The sequence below is a fragment of the Nerophis lumbriciformis genome, linkage group LG36, assembly GCF_033978685.3.
Source record: "Nerophis lumbriciformis linkage group LG36, RoL_Nlum_v2.1, whole genome shotgun sequence".
NCBI classification, from domain to species: Eukaryota; Metazoa; Chordata; class Actinopteri; order Syngnathiformes; family Syngnathidae; genus Nerophis; species Nerophis lumbriciformis.
This window is the reverse complement of record NC_084583.2, coordinates 10,882,428-10,907,211: the sequence shown is the minus strand read 5'-3', so window position 1 is coordinate 10,907,211 and position 24,784 is coordinate 10,882,428. Positions and strand designations below refer to the sequence as shown.

The window sequence follows — 24,784 nt, the reverse complement described above, 5'->3', positions numbered from 1 at the left end:
TTGTCTGCGTTGAGGTACTCAATGTCCGTCCTCGGCTGTCAGCAGGCAGGGACTGGAAACAAACTGCTGATACGAGACAACTCGCAATGGAAGATTACACGTTGTGTGCCTTTGCACAGATAGAAAAGTACGACTTCAGCCCAATTGATAACAACTATAGCAACGGCCTTTAAGCATAAGAGTTGTGTGATAACTTATGCATAATTATTCTAACAAAAAGATATGCAATTGCATGCAGTACATGATTTTTAATGTCAAAAGGGATATACATTTATTTAATAAGAAAGCATTTTATTAGCGCATAATATTTGCAGGCTTTTGCAAGCCACATAAAATAATGTGGCGGGCCAGATTTGGCCCCCGGGCCTTGAGTTTGACACCTGTGCCGTACAACATCCCCACTATCCTCCACTCCTGGTGTGTTCAGGTGTACCTAATGTTGTGATCTTCAATTAGCCCCGCCTACTCGCGGAAGTGACTCGGCACAACTCCCGTACATCTCCTGTACGCCATTCGCCTTACTTCCGGGTTGAATAAATGGAATGGAATGGAAAAACAAAACCACTGTTTTAAAAATTCAAGCAACAGAGCTGCCAGTTTTTGTTTTTTACCGTAAAATCTTGTTTTAATGTTTTTTTTTACTGTCTTTCTGTATGTAGCTGCTGACAGAAGCACATTGTATATATGTTATATAATTTCATAGTTGGTTAGAATGAATAAATACAATGTATACATATAAGTTCATATTTACATATAATGTGATTAAAAATGTGTTTTCTTTGGTAATTTCATGCAAGTATATGTTAACATTATTTTTGTTACAAAACACATGTAAATTGGAATTGAACATATTTTTTGTTCCTGTTTGGTCACATTGTTGGAGGGACAATTAATAAGTGACGGAATAAGGGAAGCAGCGTGAGACAGCAAGCATTTGATGGAAGAGGTTAATATGGCTTCAAAAGAAACTTTATTCCCTCGGAGTTTGTGAGGCCAATGAGGTATGATTCTTTCTGATAATGTATGTGAAATCATTGTGTTTTCTTTTATTTGATGTCAGACTAATAAGTTCTGTTTTTCTTACTTATTAGTTCTGACGGCATTATTTTGGCATTGTTTTGTTAACGAGAAGAAGTCGTGGCTGAAATGAATGCCTGTGGGAGAAAAACGAACCCCTTGAGCCGAGAGCCAGCTCCAGCTCGTGGTGCCCAAGACCAGACTTAAATCCAGGGGAGACAGGGCCTTCTCTGTGGTCGGCCCTAAGCTCTGGAACACTCTGCCCCTCCATGTTCAAACTGCTCCCACAGGGGAGTGTTTTAAGTCTCATCTTAAGACCCACTTTTATTCTCTGGATTTTAACACTACGTGAGTTGTGTGGTCCTCTGTGTTTTTTTTTTTTTATATAAATTTGGATTTCTATTTACTGTTTTAATTGGTTTTACCCTTTAAAATCGTTTTTAATCATATTTATTTTTATATTGGTTTTATATTTATTTATTTTTTGTTTTTATTCAGTCATTGGTGGAGCTAAGGATAATATTTACTTATACTCCGAAAAATATGGTAATATAATATTTTGATTTTGATATTAACTTTTCGTACAGGGAGCGGACAGCCAGAATCAGACAGTCCGATACCCCACACTCTCTGAGTACTCCCCACAGGACCTCCCGAGGGACACGGTCAAATGCCTTCTCCAAGTCCACAAAGCACATGTAGACTGGTTGGGCAAACTCCCATGCACCCTCAAGGACCCTGCCCAGAGTATAGAGCTGACCGTGTCCCTCGGGAGGTCCTGTGGGGAGTGCTCAGAGAGTATGGGGTATCGGACTGTCTGATTGTGGCGGTCCACTCCCTGTATGATCAGTGTCAGAGCTTGGTCCGCTCCCTGTATGATCAGTGTCAGAGCTTGGTCCGCTCCCTGTATGATCAGTGTCAGAGCTTGGTCAACTCCCTGTATGATCAGTGTCAGAGCTTGGTCCGCTCCCTGTATGATCAGTGTCAGAGCTTGGTCCGCTCCCTGTATGGTCAGTGTCAGAACTTGGTCAACTCCCTGTATGATCAGTGTCAGAGCTTGGTCCGCTCCCTGAATGATCAGTGTCAGAGCTTGGTCAACTCCCTGTATGATCAGTGTCAGAGCTTGGTCCGCTCCCTGTATGATCAGTGTCAGAGCTTGGTCCGCTCCCTGTATGATCAGTGTCAGAACTTGGTCCACTCCCTGTGTGATCAGTGTCAGAGCTTGGTCCACTCCCTGTATGAACAGTGTCAGAGCTTGGTCCACTCCCTGTATGATCAGTGTTAGAGCTTGGTCCACTCCCTGTATGATCAGTGTCAGAGCTTGGTCCACTCCCTGTATGATCAGTGTCAGAGCTTGGTCCACTCCCTGTATGATCAGTGTCAGAGCTTGGTCCACTCCCTGTATGATCAGTGTCAGAGCTTGGTCCACTCCCTGTATGATCAGTGTCAGAGCTTGGTCCGCATTGCCGGCAGTAAGTCGGACCCGTTTCCAGTGAGGGTTGGACTCCGCCAAGGCTGCCCTTTGTCACCGATTCTGTTCATAACTTTTATGGACAGAATTTCTAGGCGCAGTCAAGGCGTTGAGGGGATCCGGTTTGGTGGCTGCAGGATTAGGTCTCTGCTTTTTGCAGATGATGTGGTCCTGATGGCTTCATCTGGCCAGGGTCTTTAGCTCTCACTGGATCGGTTCGCAGCCGAGTGTGAAGCGACTGGGATGAAAATCAGCACCTCCAAGTCCGAGTCCATGGTTCTCGCCCGGAAAAGGGTGGAGTGCCATCTCCGGGTTGGGGAGGAGACCCTGCCCCAAGTGGAGGAGTTCAAGTACCTAGGAGTTTTGTTCACGAGTGAGGGAAGAGTGGATGGTGAGATCGACAGGCGGACCGTTGCGGCGTCTTCAGTAATGCGGACGCTGTATCGATCTATTGTGGTGAAGAAGGAGCTGAGCCGGAAGGCAAAGCTCTCAATTTACCGGTCGATCTACGTTCCCATCCTCACCTATGGTCATGAGCTTTGGGTTATGACCGAAAGGACAAGATCACGGGTACAAGCGGCCGAAATGAGTTTCCTCCGCCGGGTGGCGGGGCTCTCCCTTAGAGATAGGGTGAGAAGCTCTGTCATCCGGGAGGAACTCAAACTAAAGCCGTTGCTCCTCCACATGGAGAGTAACCAGATGAGGTGGTTCGGGAATCTGGTCAGGATGCCACCCGAACGCCTCCCTCGGGAGGTGTTTAGGACACGTCCGACCGGCAGGAGGCCACGGGGAAGACCCAGGACACGTTGGGAAGACTGTCTACCGGCTGGCCTGGGAACGCCTCGGTATCCCCCGGGAAGAGCTGGACGAAGTGGCTGGGGAGAGGAAAGTCTGGGCTTCCCTGCTTAGGCTGCTGCCCCCGTGACCCGACCTCGGCTAAGCGGAAGAAGATGGATGGAATATTAACTTTTGTGTGTGAATGTGAATGTTGTCTGTTATCTGTGTTGGCCCTGCGATGAGGCGGCGACTTGTCCAGGGCGTACCCCGCCTTCCGCCCGAATGCAGCTGGGATAGGCTCCAGCACCCCCCGCGACCCCATAAGCGGTAGAAAACGGATGGATGGATAATATTTCCAGGCTTTTGCGGGCCACGTAAAATAATGTGGCGGGCCAGATTTGGCCCCCGGGTCTTGAGTTTGACACCTGTGCCATCCCCACTATCCTCCACTCCTGGTGTGATCAGGTGTACCTAATGTTGTGGTCCTCAATTAGCCCCGCCTACTCGCGGAAGTGACTCGGCACAACTCCCACATAAACTATCTTTTCCGTACATCTCCTGTACGCCATTCGCCTTACTTCCGGCTGTGACGTGAAAAATCCACGATGTGTGATTTTAATTCTCGGGTGTTTTAATAATGACGGAACCCTCCTCCTCCTCCTCCTCCTTCAGTCGTCCTCGGTTGTGATTGGCCTGCCCTCCGCGGGGTTGAGGAGCTCCACAGCTCCCGGGACGTCGTGGCGAGGACAGGCCGCGGAGCAGAGCAGTTATCCGGGGCAGCTGAGGAGAGGAGAGGGCGGACGACGACGACGACGACGACGTTGTCGGAGGCGGGCGGTTCCATCTTAACGGGGCGGACTGGCTCGTCTTAAAAGACGCTCGGCGGGCGGTCGCGACTGCTCACTCGCGTCGGTGTCGTCGTCGTGGGAGAGGAAGCTCACACCCCCGGCGTGGAGGCTGAGCTAAGCGGTGAGTAAATAAGATGTATGGATGAATACCGGATATGTGACCATTTACTGCGTCTGTTCACACATTTCGTTACCGTAAAAAAAAAAAACGACAAGACGTCTTTAATACCGTTTGTCTTCCCTTACTGATGGAGGAAGGCGGGTAAAAAAACAAAAAACTCCACCTATGACATCATTTACTTTCTCAAGTTGATTTCCTCCCCACGCTTGGACTCTCATCTGTTGCGTGTGGAGCATTAATGGTGTCTTGTGGAAATAGAAATAATAAGTTTAAATATGTTGGAGGATGTACTGCAGCTGTCAATCAACGCTAAGATGTTAGGATGTGTTTGTCATGTTTATTATGGTGTGCTGCATCTAATGCGAAGTCACTCAGTGTTATTGCAAATGGTGACTTTAATGGTGATACTTGTTGCTCCATCTTTTATGAAGCTGGGCCATCACTGCAAGATGTTCAGCAAAACTGCTGTGTCATGCACTTCACTTCCTCCCACTAATGACCCGGATTCGCTCCCCGTTGTCCCACTAATTAAAGGCCTACTGAAATGCGATTTTCTTATTTAAACGGGGATAGCAGGTTCATTCTATGTGTCATACTTGATCATTTCGCGATATTGCCATATTTTTGCTGAAAGGATTTAGTAGAGAACATCGACGATAACTCCTCTCTGAGCTGCCACCTTAACGTGGTAGAGGAGTTTGTGTGTCCCAATGATCCTAGGAGCTATGTTGTCCGGGGGCTTTATGCCCCCTGGTAGGGTCTCCCAAGACAAACTGGACCCAGGTGAGGGATCAGACAAATAGCAGCTCGAAGACCTCCATGAAATATAAAAAACAGATTTCCCTCACCCGGACGCGGGTCACCGGGGCCCCCCTCTGGAGCCAGGCCCGGAGGTGGGGCACGATGGCGAGCCTGTCCCCATGGGGCCCGGCCGGGCACAGCCCGAAGAGGCAACGTGGGTCCCCCCTCCAATGGGCTCACCACCCATAGCAGGGGTCATAGAGGTCGGGTGCGATGTGAGCTGGGCGGCAGCCGAAGGCAGGGCACTTGGTGGTCCGATCCTCGGCTATAGAAGCTAGCTCTTGGGACGTGGAACGTCACCTCGCTGGGGGGGAAGGAGCCTGAGCTAGTGCGCGAGGTGGAGAAGTTCCGGCTAGATATAGTCGGACTCACTTCGACGCACAGCAAGGGCTCTGGAACCAGTTCTCTCGAGAGGGGCTGGACTCTCTTCCACTCTGGCGTTGCCGGCAGTGAGAGGCGACGGGCTGGGGTGGCAATTCTTGTTTCCCCCCGGCTCAGAGCCTGTACGTTGGAGTTCAATCCGGTGGACGAGAGGGTAGCTTCCCTCCGCCGAAATGAGTTTCCTCCGCCGGGTGGCGGGGCTCTCCCTTAGAGATAGGGTGAGAAGCTCTGCCATCCGGGAGGAGCTCAAAGTAAAGCCGCTGCTCCTCCACATCGAGAGGAGCCAGATGAGGTGGTTCGGGCATCTGGTCAGGATGCCACCCGAACGCCTCCCTAGGGAGGTGTTTAGGGCACGTCCGACCGGTAGGAGGCCGCGGGGAAGACCCAGGACACGTTGGGAAGACTATGAGGAAAGAGAGAGTGAAGGACTAGAGGGCAGTGGGAGCGATTCAGATAGGGAAGATGCTGTGAGAGGCGGGTGTGACCTGATATTCAGCTAAGAATGACTAAAACAGTAAATAAACACAAGACATATATATACTCTATTAGCCACAACACAACCAGGCTTATATTTAATATGCCACAAATGAATCTCGCATAACAAACACCTCCCCCCCTCCCGTCCATATAACCCGCCAATACAACTCAAACACCTGCACAACACACTCAATCCCACAGCCCAAAGTACCGTTCAGCTCCCCAAAGTTCATACAGCACATATATTTCCCCAAAGTTACGTACGTGACATGCACGTAGCGGCACGCACGTACGGGCAAGCAATCAAATGTGTGGAAGCCGCAGCTGCATGTGTACTCACGGTACCGCGTCTGCGCATCCAACTCAAAGTCCTCCTGGTAAGAGTCTCTGTTGTCCCAGTTCTCCACAGGCCAATGGTAAAGCTTGACTGTCATCTTTCGGAAATGTAAACAATGAAACACCGGCTGTGTTATCCGGCACAACAGTCAGGGGGTGCATTCTACGGCGGGGGTGCGTTTTCTGGCACAACCCTTGCCGCAATACACCGCTTCCCACCTACAGCTTTCTTCTTTGCTGTCTCCATTGTTCATTGAACAAATTGCAAAAGATTCACCAACACATATGTTCAGAATACTGTGGAATTTTGCGATGAAAACAGACGACTTAATAGCTGGCCACCATGCTGTCCCAAAATGTCCTCTACAATCCGCGACGTCACGCGCTGACGTCATCATACTGTTGTTGTTGTTTTTACACTTACATGTTGAAGTTAATAGTATTTTATCTTTATTTGTCGTTATTTATACTATCTGAATAAATTATGTGGTAATGTTTATCAGTTGGTGTTAATTTCCAATCTGTCAAGATGAAAAAATAATATCAAAATTAAATTACAGGATGTTATTTATGTAGTTTGCTTATTTCCTCGACGAGTGCACTAACGTGTTTTTTTGTTTTTTTACATATGTAGCATCATCTACAAAGATACACAGAATTGCTATTGCGACATCTAGTGGACATATTTAGAACAGCAGTTTATTTCATTCCAACATTTCGCCTCATTTTTATACTTTGCAAACTCATCCCGCGGACCGGATAAAACTTGTTCGCGGGCCGTACGTTTGACACCTCTGCTGTATAACTTTAGCGCGGTAGGATCGTGATCATTGCGTTCGTTTTATTTATTTAATTTATTTTATTTTATTTTTTTAAATCAGTCAAACAAAATAATACCCAATAATATGATTCCAATTCCAAAACTGGCCCAGCAACATTCAGAATAGCAATCAACAGAGCAATTGAGAAGACACACAAACATGACACAAAACAATCCAAAAGTAGTCAAATAAAAATGAATAACAACAACAGAATAATATTAATAAGAATTCCAACATAGCAGTGATTAGAAATCCCTCATTGACATTATCATCACAGCCATTTTAAAAAAAAATTTATAAAACAGTTAAAAATGAACAATAGTGTCACAGTGACTCACACTTGTATCACATCTCATAAGCTTGACAACACATTGTGTCCAATATTATACACAAAGATAAAATAAGTCATATTTTAGCTTCATTTAATAGTTAAAACACATTTAAATAATGGATCCCATATTCCAATATATGACTCATTATTATCTAAACTAAATTCAGTTTTTTCTACTGACATCATCTCCATAGCTTGTGTGTACCAGTCAATATTTATTATGTGTGTATACCAGTCAGTATTTATTATGTGTGTATACCAGTCAATACGTATCATGCGTGTATACCTGTCAATATGTATTATGTATACACCAGTCAATATTTATTGTGTACCAGTCAATATTCATTGTGTGTATACCAGTCAGTATTTAGTATGTGTGTATACCAGTCAATATTTATTATGTGTGTATACCAGTATTATTGGAGTATACCAGTCAATATTTATTATGTGTGTATACCAGTCAATATTTATTATGTGTGTATACCAGTCAATATTTAGGGACCGCAATGTACCTTTGGGACAGAGGACCCTATTGTATTTGTAAGGTTTTATTATTATTATTCCACCGCCTCTTTGAGCTGTAATTTGAACCCATTAACATGCTTCAAAACTCACCATATTTGACACACACATCAGGACTGGCAAAAAATGCCATCTAATAAAAAAAAAAAAACTAAACTAAAAATTGCGCTCTAGCGCCCCCTAGGAAAAAACACGGACAAAACTGCCTGTAACTTCCAGTAGGAATGGCGTAGCGACATGAAACAAAAACCTCTATGTAGGTCTGACTTAGACCTAGATTTCATACAATAACATCCTTCAGCTAAAATCAACAGGAAGTTGGCTATTCCCCCTTCAAAACAAAAGTTTTGTAAAAACAGTCACTTTTGCCTCTTTGAACTGTAATTTTACACCCATAACATGCTTCAAAACTCACCAAACTGGACACACACATCAGGACTGGCAAAGATTGCGATCTAATAAAAAAAACAAAAAAAAACAAAACTCAAAATTGCGCTCTAGCTCTAGGAATAAAACACAGACAAAACTGCTCCTAGGAAGAAAACACAGACAAAACTGCCTGAAACTTCCAGTAGGAATGGCGTAGAGACATGAAACAAAAACCTCTATGTAGGTCTCATTTAGACCTACATTTCATATATTGACAACCCCCAGCAAAATCAACAGGAAGTTTGCAATTCCCCCTTCAAAACAAAAGGTTTTGTAAAAACCGGTCAGCTTTTTTCAAACATTATCTCCTCTGAGCGCGTTTGTCGTGTCGGCTTCAAACTAGCACAGGAGAGAGATTGAACCCTTCTGATTAAAAGTTGACCAAAGAGTTTTAATTACTGCTCCGGTTTGGATTTTTTGTGCCGTCAATGTCGGTCCCGTCCATCGCTGCCTTCAGCTTTAATTATTATGTGTTTACCTGTCAATATTTACTATGTGTGTGTATACCAGTCAGTATTTATTATGTGTGTATACCAGTCAATATGTATTATGCGTGTATACCTGTCAATATTAGGCGGACTATCAACATCTATCCATTTTTTTAATATTACCCTTTTTGTTATGATGCATATTGAAAGAAATGCATTTATACTCTTTGATGACACGTTACTAAAGTGATGCAGATCACCAAGAATACCAGTTTGCAGTCATTGGGAATGTTTATATTCAGGAATGTGATTGCTTCTGTTGTTTGTTTTATGAACAGCTGACGTGCTGATCAGATGGGAAGTCTCTGTACCTGTTGTGCCTGCAGGGCCGGCAGGGTGGAGTGCACGGTCAGCACAGCTGCGTTTTGTGGTTCTCTGGCTCCAGGTGAGAGCAGGGCCACAGGCTACGTGGGGCCCCGCATTGACAAAATGTACAGTTCAGGGATTCTGTCTTTTTGTTCCATTCCCAAGATCTTGTCTCGTGTTCCAATCTGCTGTGTTTGCGCTTTCCAGGCTTCTAGGATGTCTGAAATGATATGTCTACATTAGAGTTGCAGGGCTCTTATACCGGACACGTATTGATTGCTACTTTTAGAGAGGTATTCATTCAGCTATAATGGCATAACCGCATCGCATCAGGCAGACGTGTGTTTTCAGTAGTTTGTGGATTTATATGAGCAACAAAAATAATGTTCTTTTCAAAAATATAATTGATTAAGTAAGTGCACCCCAGACATTTTATAGCAACAATTACATTATATAATTTCAACAGACAATACAATAGAAATTAACCTTGGATGTACAAAACCCAAAACCAGTGAAGTTGGCACGTTGTGTAAATGGTAAATAAAAACAGAATACAATGATTTGCAAATCCTTTTCAACTTATATTCAATTGAATAGACTGCAAAGACAAGATATGTATTGTTCGAACTACAAACCCTGTTTCCATATGAGTTGGGAAATTGTGTTAGATGTAAATATAAACGGAATACATCCATCCATCCATCCATTTTCTACCGCTTATTCCCTTTGGGGTCGCGGGGGGCGCTGGAGCCTATCTCAGCTACAATCGGGCGGAAGGCGGTGTACACCCTGGACAAGTCGCCATCTCATCGCAGGGCCAACACAGATAGACAGACAACATTCACACTCACATCCACACACTACAATGATTTGCAAATCCTTTTCAACCCATATTCAATTGAATGCACTACAAAGACAACATATTTGATGTTCAAACTCATAAACTTTATTTTTTTTTGCAAATAATAATTAACTTAGAAATTCATGGCTGCAACACGTGCCAAAGTAGTTGGGAAAGGGCATGTTCACCACTGTGTTACATGGCCTTTCCTTTTAACAACACTCAGTAAATGTTTGGGAACTGAGGAGACACATTTTTTAAGCTTCTCAGGTGGAATTATTTCCCATTCTTGCTTGATGTACAGCTTAAGTTGTTCAACAGTCCGGGGGTCTCCGTTGTGGTATTTTAGGCTTCATAATGCGCCACACATTTTCAATGGGAGACAGGTCTGGACTACAGGCAGGCCAGTCTAGTACCCGCACTCTTTTACTATGAAGCCACGTTGATGTAACACGTGGCTTGGCATTGTTTTGCTGAAATAAGCAGGGGCGTCCATGGTAACGTTGCTTGGAAGGCAACATATGTTGCTCCAAAACCTGTATGTACCTTTCAGCATTAATGGTGCCTTCACAGATGTGTAAGTTACCCATGTCTTGGGCACTAATACACCCCCATACCATCACAGATGCTGGCTTTTCAACTTTGCGCCTATAACAATCCGGATGGTTCTTTTCCTCTTTGGTCCGGAGGACACGACGTCCACAGTTTCCAAAAACAATTTGAAAAGTGGACTCGTCAGACCACAGAACACTTTTCCATTTTGTATCAGTCCATCTTAGATAAGCTCAGGCCCAGCGAAGCCGACAGCGTTTCTGGGTGTTGTTGATAAACGGTTTTCGCCTTGCATAGGAGAGTTTTAACTTGCACTTACAGATGTAGCGACCAACTGTAATTACTGACAGTGGGTTTCTGAAGTGTTGCTGAAGTGTTCCTGAGCCCATGTGGTGATATCCTTTACACACTGATGCCGCTTGTTAATGCAGTACAGCCTGAGGGATCGAAGGTCACAGGCTTAGCTGCTTACGTGCAGTGATTTCTCCAGATTCTCTGAACCCTTTGATGATATTACAGACCGTAGATGGTGAAATACCTAAATTCCTTGCAATAGCTGGTTGAGAGAGGTTTTTCTTAAACTGTTCAACAATTTGCTCACGCATTTGTTGACAAAGTGGTGACCCTCGCCCCATCCTTGTTTGTGAATGACTGAGCATTTCATGGAATCTACTTTTATACCCAATCATGGCACCCACCTGTTCCCAATTTGCCTGTTCACCTGTGGGATGTTCCAAATAAGTGTTTGATGAGCATTCCTCAACTTTATCAGTATTTATTGCCACCTTTCCCAACATCTTTGTCACGTGTTGCTGGCATCAAATTCTAAAGTTAATGATTATTTGCAAAAAAAAAAATGTTTATCAGTTTGATCATCAAATATGTTGTCTTTGTAGCATATTCAACTGAATATGGGTTGAAAATTATTTGCAAATCATTGTATTCCGTTTATATTTACATCTAACACAATTTCCCAACTCATATGGAAACGGGGTTTGTACAAAACTTTGTTATTTTTTGCAAACATTAGCTCATTTTGACTTGGGAGCCAGATTGAGAGAAAAAAAATGTGTCTGGGGGCTAATGTGTTTAAATTATACGTACACATTAAGATGTAAAAATCTGCTGTACATTATGTGTGTGGGTCCCTTTTTTTTCAGGAACACTACTACCAAAAGTCACAACGTCCGATGGAATTCTAAAAACAGACCACCTCAAAAAAACGGAATTTAATTTAACATTTTTTTACTGAACGAGACACCCAAAATGTACATGAAAATAAAGAAAGTGGGATTTACAATATTAACTATGAACAATAAAACACTGAATATTAACAACGAGAGATGTCCAATAATGGCTTTTTTGCCGATATTCCGATACTGTCCAACTCTTAATTACCGATTCCGATATCAACCGATACTGATATATACAGTCGTGGAATTAACACATTATGACCCCACTATGGACTGGACTCTCACTATTATGTTAGATCCACTATGGACTGGACTCTTACTAATATGTTGGATCCACTATGGACTGGACTCTCACAATATTATGTCAGACCCACTCGACATCCATTGCATTCGGTATCCCCTAGAGGGGGCGGGGGTTACCCACATATGCAGTCCTCTCCAAGGTTTCTCATAGTCATTCACATCGACGTTCCACTGGGGTGAGTTTTTCCTTGCCCTTATGTGGGCTCTGTACCGAGGATGTCGTTGTGGCTTGTGCAGCCCTTTGAGACACTTGTGATTTAGGGCTATATAAATAAACATTGATTGATTGATTATTATGCCTAATTTTGTTGTGATGCCCCGCTGGATGCATTAAACAATGTAACAAGGTTTTCCAAAATAAAACAACTGAAGTTATGGAAAAAAATACCAACATGGCACTGCCATATTTATTATTGAAGTCACAAAGTACTTTTTTTTTTTTTAACATGCCTCAAAACAGCAGCTTGGAATTTGGGACATGCTCTCCCTGAGAGAGCATGAGGAGGTTGGGGTTGGGGTATATATATTGTATCGTCCCGGAAGAGTTAGTGCTGCAAGGGGTTCTGGGTATTTGTTCTGTTGTGTTTATGTTGTGTTACGGTGCGGATGTTCTCCCGAAATGTGTTTGTCATTCTTGTTTGGTGTGGGTTCACAGTGTGGCGCATATTTGTAACAGTGTTAAGGTTGTTTATACGGCCACCCTCAGTGTGACCTGTATGGCTGTTGACCAAGTATGCGTTGCATTCACTTGTGTGTGTGAAAAGCCGTATATATTATGTGACTGGGCCGGCACGCAAAGGCAGTGCCTTTAAGGTTTATTGGCGCTCTGTACTTCTATGGCATCACATTAGTGCCAAAAATCCGAGCGCATAAAAACTGTTATCGCGCGCTGATTCTCCACTTTGTGCGCGCGCAACACCCTTTTGCGCGCGCGGGCGCGGTGCCTTTCTGCATGCGCGCGGCGCCTTTCTGCGCGCTCTCTGTGTACTTCTGGCATCTCTCCTCGCGCTGTCATGTTTCTTTTTGGCACTTTGGGGGCGGGTATGCTTAGACGGCCCCTTCTTTCTGATTGGTCAGGCGAAAAATGCTGAAAAATGCTCAAAGCCAATCAGAAGTATAGCAGGGCGGGTCATCGTCAATATGTATCAAGATTTACGGAGGAAGAAGTGGATAAAAAAATGTTGCGCACTGATGAAGGTTATTTCATACCACATAAACACAATACAGGGTAATACAAAATGTGACCCAAATACATGATAAGACAACAAACACCATAATCACATCTTTCAGCCAGAACTGGTCCACCAGCAATAACATCCAACCATAACATTATTTTATATTTTCACTTCTTCTTGAACATTTGTTTTCTAATTTATGGAATTTCTTTTGATTCAGCCATAAAATTAATGAAATAATCTTTGAATTTTGTTTTTAAAATGTTAAAAATAGCTTTTAATAATGTATTCTGAAACAGTTTAAAATAATCAGAGAACTGACTAACACTGACCCTACACAACTATGTTGCACAATTAAGTCTTTTTTTTTTAAAGCGAAAGGTAATTTCAACAGGTACAGCATCCTATGTCATATCTACATGTAATAAGATTTGTAACAAGGCAAACCGTTTGTAAATTGGTCGAAAATCGAGCAAGTTATGGTATTGTAATTAGTACATGTACCATTGACATCAATGTAATGATTGAGGCTAGATGTCCGAGGTAAGATGGCTACAACGTTGCTACGCTGGAGAATGATTGGTCATATGAAAAATGCTCAGAGACAATCAGAAAGGAGGGGCCGTCTAAGCATACCCGCCCCCAAAGTGCCAAAAAGAAACATGACAGCGCGAGGAGAGATGCCAGGAGTACACAGAGAGCGCGCAGAAAGGCGTCGCGCGCGCGCGGTGTCAAAAAGGTACCGCGCATGCACAGAAAGGCACCGCTCGGGCACAAAATGGTGTCGCACGCGCGCACGAAGTGGAGAATCAGCGCGCGATAACAGTTTTTATGCGCTCGGATTTTTGGCACTAATGTGACGCCATAGGGGTGCTCATTACGTCGATCGCAAGCTACCGGTCGATCGTGGAGGGTGTGTCAGTCGATCACCAGCCAGGCATTAAAAAAATAGTCCTAAAAATGAGCGATGATAAATCTTCACTATGACGTCACTAGATTGACATTCACGGCACCCGAGGGTCTTCTGAGATGACGCTGGCTGCTGCCAGCTCATTAAAATTACCGACTGGAAGGCGAGAAACACTTAATTTCGACAGACTCTGGCGCCGTACCTGTCGTCAAAACTCCAAAGACCGACTGTCCAGTTGCACAATAAAAGCGCTGCTTCATCCTGCCTGCGCTAACAAAATAAGAGTCTCAGAAAGCTGGCGTGCACAAGCTAGCAAGCTTCGGAGTTTGCCGACAATGTATTTCTTGTAAAGTGTATACAAAGGAGTACGGAAGCTGGACAAATAAGATGCCAAAAACCAACCACTTTCATGTGGTATTGGACAGAAAGGAGGACTTTTTTTCTCCTCCATTCGAAAATGCGGACGTTATCAGCACCATTGTCTGATTCCAATCAATGCAAGTCATCAGAATCAGGTAAAGACCAACTTATATTCTTGTCTTCATGAAAGAAAGCAATCTATATGTGTTAAACATGCTTGTATTATCTTTAAACACCTTTAACTTATTAACAATATTAACTAAATGTGTTAAACATGCTTGTATTATCTTTAAACACCTCTAACTTGTTAACAATATTAACTATGTGTTAAACATGCTTGCATTATCTTTAAACACCTTTAACTTATTAACAATATTAACTATATGTGTTAAACATGCTTGTATTATCATTACACACCTTTAACTTGTTAACAATATTAACTATATGTGTTAAACATGCTTGCATTATCTTTAAACACCTTTAACTTATTACCAATATTAACTATAAGTGTTAAACATGCTTGTATTATAATTAAACACCTTTAACTTGTTAACAATATTAACTATGTGTTAAACATGCTTGCATTATCATTAAACACCTTTAACTTGTTAACAATATTAACTATATGTGTTAAACATGCTTGTATTATCTTTAAACACCTTTAACTTATTACCAATATTAACTAAGTTTTAAACATGCTTGTATTATCATTAAACACTTTTAACTTATTAACAATATTAACTACATGTGTTAAACATGCTTGTATTATCTTTAAACACCTTTAACTTCTTACCAATATTAACTATAAGTGTTAAACATGCTTGTATTATCTTTAAACACCTTTAACTTGTTAACAATATTAACTATATGTGTTAAACATGCTTGCATTATCATTAAACACCTTTAATTGTTAACAATATTAACTATATGTGTTAAACCTGCTTGTATTATCTTTAAACACCTTTAACTTGTTAACAATATTGACTATATGTGTTAAACATGCTTGTATTATCATTAAACACCTTTAACTTATTACCAATATTAACTATAAGTGTTAAACATGCTTGTATTATCATTAAACACCTTTAACTTGTCAACAATATTAACTATATGTATTAAACATACTTGTATTTTCATTAAACATCTTTAATTTATTAACAATATTAACTATATGTGTTAAACATGCTTGTATTATCATTAAACACCTTTAACTTGTTAACAATATTAACTATATGTGTTAAACATGCTTGTATTATCATTAAACACCTTTAACTTATTACCAATATTAACTATAAGTGTTAAACATGCTTGTATTATCATTAAACAACTTTAACTTGTTAACAATATTAACTATATGTATTAAACATACTTGTATTTTCATTAAACACCTTTAACTTGTTAACAATATTAACTATATGTGTTAAACATGCTTGCATTATTATTAAACACCTTTAACTTGTTAACAATATTAACTATATGTGTTAAACATGCTTGTATTATCTTTAAACACCTTTAACTTGTTAACAATATTAACTATATGTGTTAAACATGCTTGTATTATCATTAAACACCTTTAACTTGTTACCAATATTAACTATAAGTGTTAAACATGCTTGTATTATCATTAAACACCTTTAACTTGTTAACAATATTAACTATATGTGTTAAACATGCTTGCATTATCATTAAACACCTTTAACTTGTTAACAATATTAACTATATGTGTTAAACATGCTTGTATTATCTTTAAACACCTGTAACTTATTACCAATATTAACTATAAGTGTTAAACATGCTTGTATTATCATTAAACACCTTTAATTTATTAACTATATGTGTTAAACATGCTTGCATTATCTTTAAACACCTTTAACTTATTAACAATATTAACTATAAGTGTTAAACATGCTTGTATTATCATTAAACATCTTTAACTTGTTAACAATATTACCTATATGTATTAAACATACTTGTATTTTCATTAAACATCTTTAATTTATTAACAATATTAACTATATGTGTTAAACATGCTTGTATTATCATTAAACACCTTTAACTTGTTAACAAAAACATATATTTCATAAATAAGTAAATATAAATTATATATATGAATGAGGTAGAGCCCCACGACTTGATCAATTGAAAAGTAGCTCGCCTGCACTAGATAGAGGAAAAGCGCTATCATAGCTCGTTAGTAAGGTAGACAATTGTCATTACTGCATCAGCATGCAGATGTGTTTTGTTACTTTTTAAAAGCAAGAGTTGATGTAAGTCGGGTGGCTGCAAGTGCATGTGGATAAAAGCCGCAGAGAGCTCCATGTTCACTGGGAGCAGATGAAAGAGATGCAAAAAGGATGCCTGCACTTGATGATGTCATCCATCTTCAAACAGATCAGCGTGAGATAAAACAGAAAGACTGCAGCTCTGTATTCAACACCACTTTGAGCACATTTTCATGCATATGTGCTGACATTAAGGACCCCGGAAGACAAAACAGAGGTTGTATCGATCCAATGCTAGGGTTGGGACAGTCTAGCATTTGTGGTGTACATAAAACTCTCTACATCTCCTTTGCTGCTGGTGTCCCTCCACCTCTCAGACAAAGCGTGTTAGAGTTTGGTAAACCCGCTGACTGTTCAGCAGCAGACGGGAAAGTTCCCCATAGAATCATAAACACGGTCCTGAAAATAATTGGCCTCTCCCCCCTGCCCGTCGCAAGAAGACGCCCTAAGATCCCACTGCCTCTGCAGCGTTGTAAACGATGCACGTCACCCCACATGATCCGCTCTTCTCTCTGCTGCTGTTTGCAAGCCTTAAACACTCCCAATTGTACAATCGAAACACCCGTTTTAACTCAGGGGCCAGCAGGGAATTGAACTGTGGCCTCTTCTCCCACCTGCTGAGGACTTGGACTGGTTCACAGGTCATGTGTAAATACTCAAAAATAAGACAAACTCTCTTTCTAAAACCCAATACTTTAAATGTCCTTATGTGCAATGGTTGCAATTGTGGACTATTTTCTTCTGTATTCACAGCCAAATCCGCAATGCTTGATCCCCACAAATAGTCCTTTTTAAGTCCACAGCTATTCCCTACTTTCTTTCAGACTGGTTTGTTGGCTTTTTGGAGCCATATTGAGTAGGTGACATCCTGGTGAATGGCGGGAAGAGAAACACACACTGAAGCACTGAAAAGTCGTGACCGAGTAATGAACTGCATAAACAGGATTTGACATAGCGGGTTCTGCCTCTGCGTGTACTGTACTACACAAGACGTGACACCCCCAAAATGGCAGTGCCCTAAGGCTTCATTCAGCGTCTGTACACCAAACCATGGTTCGCAAACAGAGCCACATTTGGCTTCATTTAAAAGTTTGTAGATCGAAAAGTTTGCAAATAGAGGGGCTCGTAAATCGAAGTTCCAGTGTAAACCAAAGACTAAAATATCAGTTCAACCATTTATTAATTTTCAGTGATCAGTGAAATAATAACTGCTTGATTATTACAGTCAGTCTGTCAGGCTTGTTACTGACAATTTAGTTATGTTTGGGTTTTCCTCTGTGTTTGTGTTTATTTCCTGTCAGCGCTCTTATTTTGGTTCCATTTCCTGCATGTCTCCCTGAGCGCTCGTTTTCCTCACCTGTCCCTGATTGGCAGCCTGGCACAACTGGTTGCAATTGCTAATCAGGCTGCTGTTTATGCCTGCCTCGCCCTCCGGTCAGGGCTCGATGATTTTATCCTGTATCCTGTAACCTGTTATCCTGGTTCCTGTTGGCTGTCTCCTGACTCCTGTTTTCCCTGCATGTGCATTTACCAGTTGCACTATTTGGTTTTTGACATTAAAGTCATGTTTTCCTGCGCTACGCCTGCCATCTCTGCATCTTGGGGTTCAAGACCGACAGCAGTCCCTGACACAGTCAGTTGTTTGATGACTCAGCTTGACTAACCACCCTTATCTTAAAATTAGCGTAAGTCCCCATCTGTTGTATGCCAACTTGTTAACAATCTTTAAGACTACTTGTATCATGGCCACATCGCTTTAGGTCACTGTGTGTGCCTGACAGGAACTAAAGCTCATTTTGGGTTAATAAATACTTCGGCACCGACCGTATGTTAGTATGTATACATCTGTAAACCCTGATGACAACTTGTCTTTTTCAGAGAAAAAAATACTATCATAAATCCAGCACTTCCTTTTTTAAAGCAAAAAGGTTACAGTTAAGTTATAAAATATGCTGTTTTGCCTGATAAAGAATTATGGCTTCTTCTTTTCCTCCCAACAGGTCTACCTTTGCTGTGTGCATCCAGTCAGCCATGATGTCTGTACAAACCCCTCCCCTCTCCCGTTCGGGCTCCTCCCCCTCCAATGTGGGTCTGTCCAACCGCGGCGGTCCTTCTGCCACCCCTCCCACTTCCCTCAGCCTGCGCTCCTCATACAACCAGCTGCTCGGGCGCGATGTCATCAAGGAGTCCGTCAACACAGAGGGCGGAGGTTCGGCCACTTTGCCCAAGAGCCGTCAGAGATACACAATGACGAGCGTTCGGAGCGTCATGGGGATAAGCGATAACTTGTCATCTAAAAATCAACCAGCCAGCAGGGGCAGAGGCCTCCCCACTAAGTCCTCATCCAGTTCAGCCCTCTACTCCTCGTCCTCCTCATCTTCACTCTTCAACACGACCAACCCAAAACTGGCCAAGAATGGGGCCAACCTGCAGAGGCGTGCTGAGAGTCAGCAGCAGGAGCTGAGCAAACTCCACAATGATCCCATGGACAACTCCAACTCTGACTGGCCCGAGTTTGAAAAGGACAACTCGCAGCTTCCACCATTCCGAAGAAGGACAAAGAGCTTCTTGGAGTACCATGACAAGGGTTGGGACCTGAGCTGGGGAAACAAGGAGAACAATGAGGAGAAGAAGCAGCTGCAGTCTTTCCCGGAGAAAGAGCAGCCAAGCCCGGTCAAGGAGAGAGAGAGTCAGAAGGAAGAGAAGACCAGCAGCAAGGAAGATACTGTGCCAGAGGTGGAAGAAGAGGAAGAGGATGAAGACCAAACACCACCTGCAAGACAGCCCCTCTTACCTGTAGTGGTGGAAGCCCCGCTTTGCTCCTCCTCTTCTTCATCTACAAACAGCCCAGAGTGGGAAGCAGACAACCAAATCCACAATCAGGCTACAGCCCAGGTCCGAGAGGAGCACTGCGTACAGTTGCTGGGAAGTCCAAGGAGTCCCGCAAAGCCTCCTCGGAGCTCCCAGCCCAGGGTGATCAAGGTGGAGCTGCACCCCAACAATGAGAACCAGTTCCTGCAACAGTACCCTCCGTCCTCCCCTAAGCAGCCCAGGTCCAGTGAGAGGAACACCCCGACAAGGAACAGGGCTCCCCCTTCTGCCATGCCTGATCCCCAACCAGAGATGGGTCTCCCAAAAGTCAGCTTAAGAATGGATCTGACTCCTGATACGCCATCAGAGGATGAAGACTCCAGCTGGACCACCCTGTCCCAGGAGTCACCCACACCTCAAAGTCCACAAGAGACAGGTTTGATGATATTATTTTTCTCTCTAACTATAGATATCCTGATCAAAATTGTTGGCCTCCGATCCAATCCGATTTCGAGTCCCGATCCGATACTTTGACAATAGATTACAGAACTGAACATTTTTATAGCATGTAACTTAAGTAAACACAATAACTTATCTTATTAAGTGTAGAATTTGCTAGTATTGTTGTAAATCAGATAATGTTATTCCCAGGGCATTTAATCGATCACAACTGGACTGTTTGGTTTGTCTTAGAAGATGTTTCACCTCTCATCCAAGTAGACTTCATCAGTTCATGATCATAGACTTAGATTGGTCAGATCTAGTCTGACTTAGATTGGTCAGATCAAGTCTTAGACTTAAATTGGTCAGCTCTCGTCTTAGGCTTAGATTGGTCAGATTTAGTCTTAGACTTAGATTAGTCAGATCTCAACTTAGACTTATATTGGTCAGATCTAGACTTAGACATAGATTGGTCAGATCTAGTCTGAGACTTAGATTGGTCAGATCTAGTCTAGATCTAGACTGGATTGAATGCCCTGAGAATACAATGACCTGGATGAATGAGAACATCCATAGACATAAGTCAGATCATGTATTAAAAGTGTGGTGTTGAATGCAACAAACATTTTGTTGAACATAATAATGTATCTCGTCCACAATAACTAAAAAAAAACTCAAACTACTACTATTTGCCCTCAAAGCCTTCCTTAAACTCCCTGAGTTTGTAAACAATAACATAAAACACTAAAAAAGTAGTTTTGATAATAAGAACATGTAAAGAAAATATCAATCTAATCATTTTAACATTGTTTATATACTGATACTATACTAGGTATCGATAGTATCGGCATCTGGATCAATCATCGCCCTACTTTACATTAAAGCTTCAGCAGTTAGCTTCTTGTGTCGTCCTGATTGGTGTATATGTAGCATGCTTAGTCATTATTTTCTTCTAGTCCTCCAGATGATACATGGAAGAAATGTGTTTATTTTTTGCCATGGTTGTGAGGATTAGTATCTTGGAAGTGGCTTTGTACTGTGGATAGACGACACGTTAGTTGCAGCTTGCTCTCAAATTTGAGCCGGTGTTCTGGCAAGACATGCACCCTTCTGGAATTCTTGCAACTCCTACACGTTTGTAACCATGAATATGAACATCAAATTGTGAAGTGAAGTGAAGGACTAGTAAAGACTCAAAGTGCTTTACATTGAAAAAAGCCATTATCTACATTCAAGATACATTTAAACCAGTGTGGGGTGGCACTGGAAACAAGGTGGGTGGAGTGTCTTGCCCAAGGACACAATGAAACCGATTCGGTTGGCGGAAGCTGGATTCGAACCAGGAACTCTCAAATTTCTGGTCGGCTGCTCTAGCATCTGAGCCACGCCGCCCAACAATTGTGCGTCTCCGAGCATCCAGTCCTTGCACTTGTTTACAAACTTTAGTCATGTAAACACTGGGACAAGATCGGCTGGGCTCAGCAAACGGGGCAAATATCGGCATCGATCAAATCCCATGAATGGGATCAGGAATATCTCTATCTGTCGACCATTTTTACATGTAAATCATCAATCTTGTTGAAATTTTCAGCAGGGGACTCCAAACTTTTCAACTTGGGGACTACATTGGACATGTTGAGTAACAATATATATAGCCTATACCAGGGGTCGGCAACCCGCGGCTCCGGAGCCGCATGTGGCTCTTTGATCACTCTGATGCGGCTCAGCAGCTTACTTGCTGAACCCCCCAATTTTCCCGTGAGACTTCCGGATTTCAGTGCCTCTCGCAGAAAACTCCCGGGATTAATATTCACCGATTTTCACCCTTGAGGCTATAATAAGGGCGTGCCATGATGGTACAACATTTGGCGCCCTCTACAATCTGTATTAACAGAGTGCCAGCCCAACACTTGTTATACAATATACATCTTTTTCTTGCACACGTACGTGACAGCAAGGCATACTTGGTCAACAGCCACACAGGTTACACTGACGGTGGTCATATAAAACAACTTTAACACTCTTACTAATAATGCACCACACTTTGAACCAAAACCAAACAAGAATGACAAACACATTTCGGGAGAACATCTGCACCGTAACACAACATAAACACAACAGAACAAACACCCAGAATCCCATGCAGCCCTGACTCTTCCAGGCTACATTATACACTCCTGCTACCACCAAACCCCGCCCCCACCCCAAACCTGCTCCCTCACACATCAACCTCCGCCCCTCTCTCTGTGCGTCGGTTGAGGTGGGCGGGGTTTGGTAGCGGGGGTGTATAATGTATCCCGGAAGAGTTAGGGCTGCATGGGATTCTGGGTATTTGTCCTGTTGTGTTTATGTTGTGTTACGGTGCAGATGTTCTCCCCAAATTTGTTTGTCATTCTTGTTTGGTGTGGGTTCACAGTGTGGCGCATTATTAGTAAGAGTGTTAAAGTTGTTTTTTTTATACCGCCACCGTCAGTGTGAGCTGTGTGGTTGTTGACCAAGTATGCATTGCTGTTGCCCACGTGAGCAAAGCGGAAGCCCCATACAACGTGTGGCTGATCAGGCACGCTGACTGTAGTGGGTGCTGTATGCTGTACCATTACGGCACGCATGACGCTGACAAGCGCCATTCAATTAAAACTTGCGTGCCGCACCAGCATTCAAATTCCACATAAAGGTGCGGGCAGCGTGTCTGAGACCCCTGGTTATACGTAGGACAAAGCAAAAAAAAACAACTTCGTATGCAGTGTTATTTCATTTAAAATCTCAAAAAAATTTTGCGGCTCCCATTGTTTTCTATAATTTGTGAAACTGGTCAAAATGGCTCTTTGACTGGTAAAGGTTGCCGACCCCTGCCCTATACATATACATGTGTACATATTATACTAATATAATGGATCTATAACAAATAATTAATATCATTGGATATTAAGAGTATCCTACCTTGTTTACCGTATTTTTCGGAGTATAAGTCGCACCGGAGTATAAGTCGCACCTGCCGAAAATGCATAATAAAGAAGGAAAAAAACATATATAAGTCGCACTGGAGCCCGGCCAAACTATGAAAAAAAACTGCGACTTATAGTCCGAAAAATACGGTACTTTCATGATGACCTCCTTAAAGTTTTGTAATCAATCACAAATATCAAGCAGCTAAAATGCACCAAACATGGATAAGTGTGGACAGAGTGTTTTGCATTTTTTCCACCATGCATTGGAACGGATTTAAATGGGCCTAATTTTGTATTGTTTATGGTGTTTGGACGTTTTTTTAAATAATATCCACAAAGTTCAGTGAGCAGGTTCTGTAATGTGCGACCATTTGTGTTGACTAATTGTGTTGGTTGCATTTTGTTTTTGCGCCATTAATGGGAAAGGTTGTTTGGATTGGGTCATATAAGTAAATGCCGTGCTGATTTGGTGCAATTAATGGTCATTTACCTGATTTATCAACTGCGCCCTCAAGATGGGTAGCAAATGTGCCAGCAAACATAATGTCAGGTACCGTATTTTCCAGACCATAGGGCGTACCGGATTATAAGGCGCAGTGCCGATGAGCGGGTCTAGTCAGGTCTATTTCATACAAAAGGCGCACTGAATTATAGGGTACATTAAAGGAGTCATATTATTATATATTTTGTTCTAAATGTAAAAGACTTCCTTGTGGTCTACATAACATGTGATGGTGGTTCTTTGGTCAAAATGTTGCATTGATGATGTTTTACAGATCATCTTCAAGTCGCTTTCTGACAGTTGCTTCAGGATGCGCCGTTTTGTGGGCGGTCTTATTTACGTGGCTCACCTTCAACAGCGTCTTCTACCCGTCATCTTTGTTGTAGCGTGCAAGGACGGGAGTGGAAGGAGTGTCAAAAGATGGAGCTAACTGTTTTAATGACATTCGGACTTTACTTCAATCAATAACGGAGCAGCATCTTGTCATCCGTGGCTCACTTGTGCAACAACAACCCTGGAAATGTGTTCCGTGAAAAAACATCTGACCGGAACTCTCTAATAACTAAAGTTCCTCGGGTGAATAATGTAAACTCACTACACCGGTATGTTTTAGCGCTTTCATGGCGAGTTTACTGACAGATATAAGTAAGAACTTTACACTACTTTATATTAGAAATGACAACAGCGGAGGATGAATGTCACATAACAAGAAGATAGTGAAAAAGAAGAAGCTTATCAACTACGGTGTCACCACGGACTACAAAAGCGGACTTGCGCAAATTTTCAGGACTTATGCAGATCCCAAATATAGATCAGCAAGTACCAGAAGGTAAGAAAAGTTGGTTTTGCATAATATTGCGAAACAAAACGCCAGATAATATGTCTTACCTTATACACACACCATAATAATGCTTCTATGTTGAAGCACAGTACAATCCATTGATTGATTGATTCAGACTTTTATTAGTAGATTGCACAATACAGTACATATTCCGTACATTTGACCACTAAATGGTAACACCCGAATACGTTTTTCAACTTGTTTAAATCGGGGTCCACGTTAATCAATTCATGGTAGCGGTGCGGCTTCATCCCTTACCAAAGTCATACTAAAACATTTTGATAGCTTTTCGAGCGCCGTGTGTAATGTTCTATATTTTCAATGGAATATTTAAAATGTCGGTGTTGTTTACTTAAGTCATGTTGCAGTCTACACTGGAGATGTCCGATAATATCGGCCTGCCGATATTATCGGCCGATAAATGCTTTAAAATATATATCGGACATTATCGGTATCGTTTTTTTTTTTTGTTTAAATGAATTATTATGATAATTTAAAA

The 24,784-nt window shown here is 42.2% G+C and overlaps 1 protein-coding gene across 3 annotated transcripts in view; it reads left to right on the top strand.

Annotated features, from left to right (window-relative positions):
• Nucleotides 1-3,707: 3,707 nt before the first annotated feature.
• LOC133577045 (amyloid beta precursor protein binding family B member 2-like) overlaps nucleotides 3,708-24,784 on the top strand; it is a 136,426-nt gene continuing 115,349 nt past the window's right edge. For 2 of the 3 annotated variants that reach the window (XM_061930559.2, XM_061930557.2), the window contains exons 1-2: nucleotides 3,708-4,234; nucleotides 18,743-19,989. In XM_061930559.2, the coding sequence (XP_061786543.1) occupies nucleotides 18,774-19,989 (1,216 nt within the window). In that variant the 5' untranslated portion in view covers nucleotides 3,708-4,234; nucleotides 18,743-18,773. Of the gene's footprint in view, nucleotides 4,235-9,117; nucleotides 9,206-18,742; nucleotides 19,990-24,784 lie in introns of those variants that run through there. The other variant, XM_061930558.2, reaches the window with a different exon arrangement.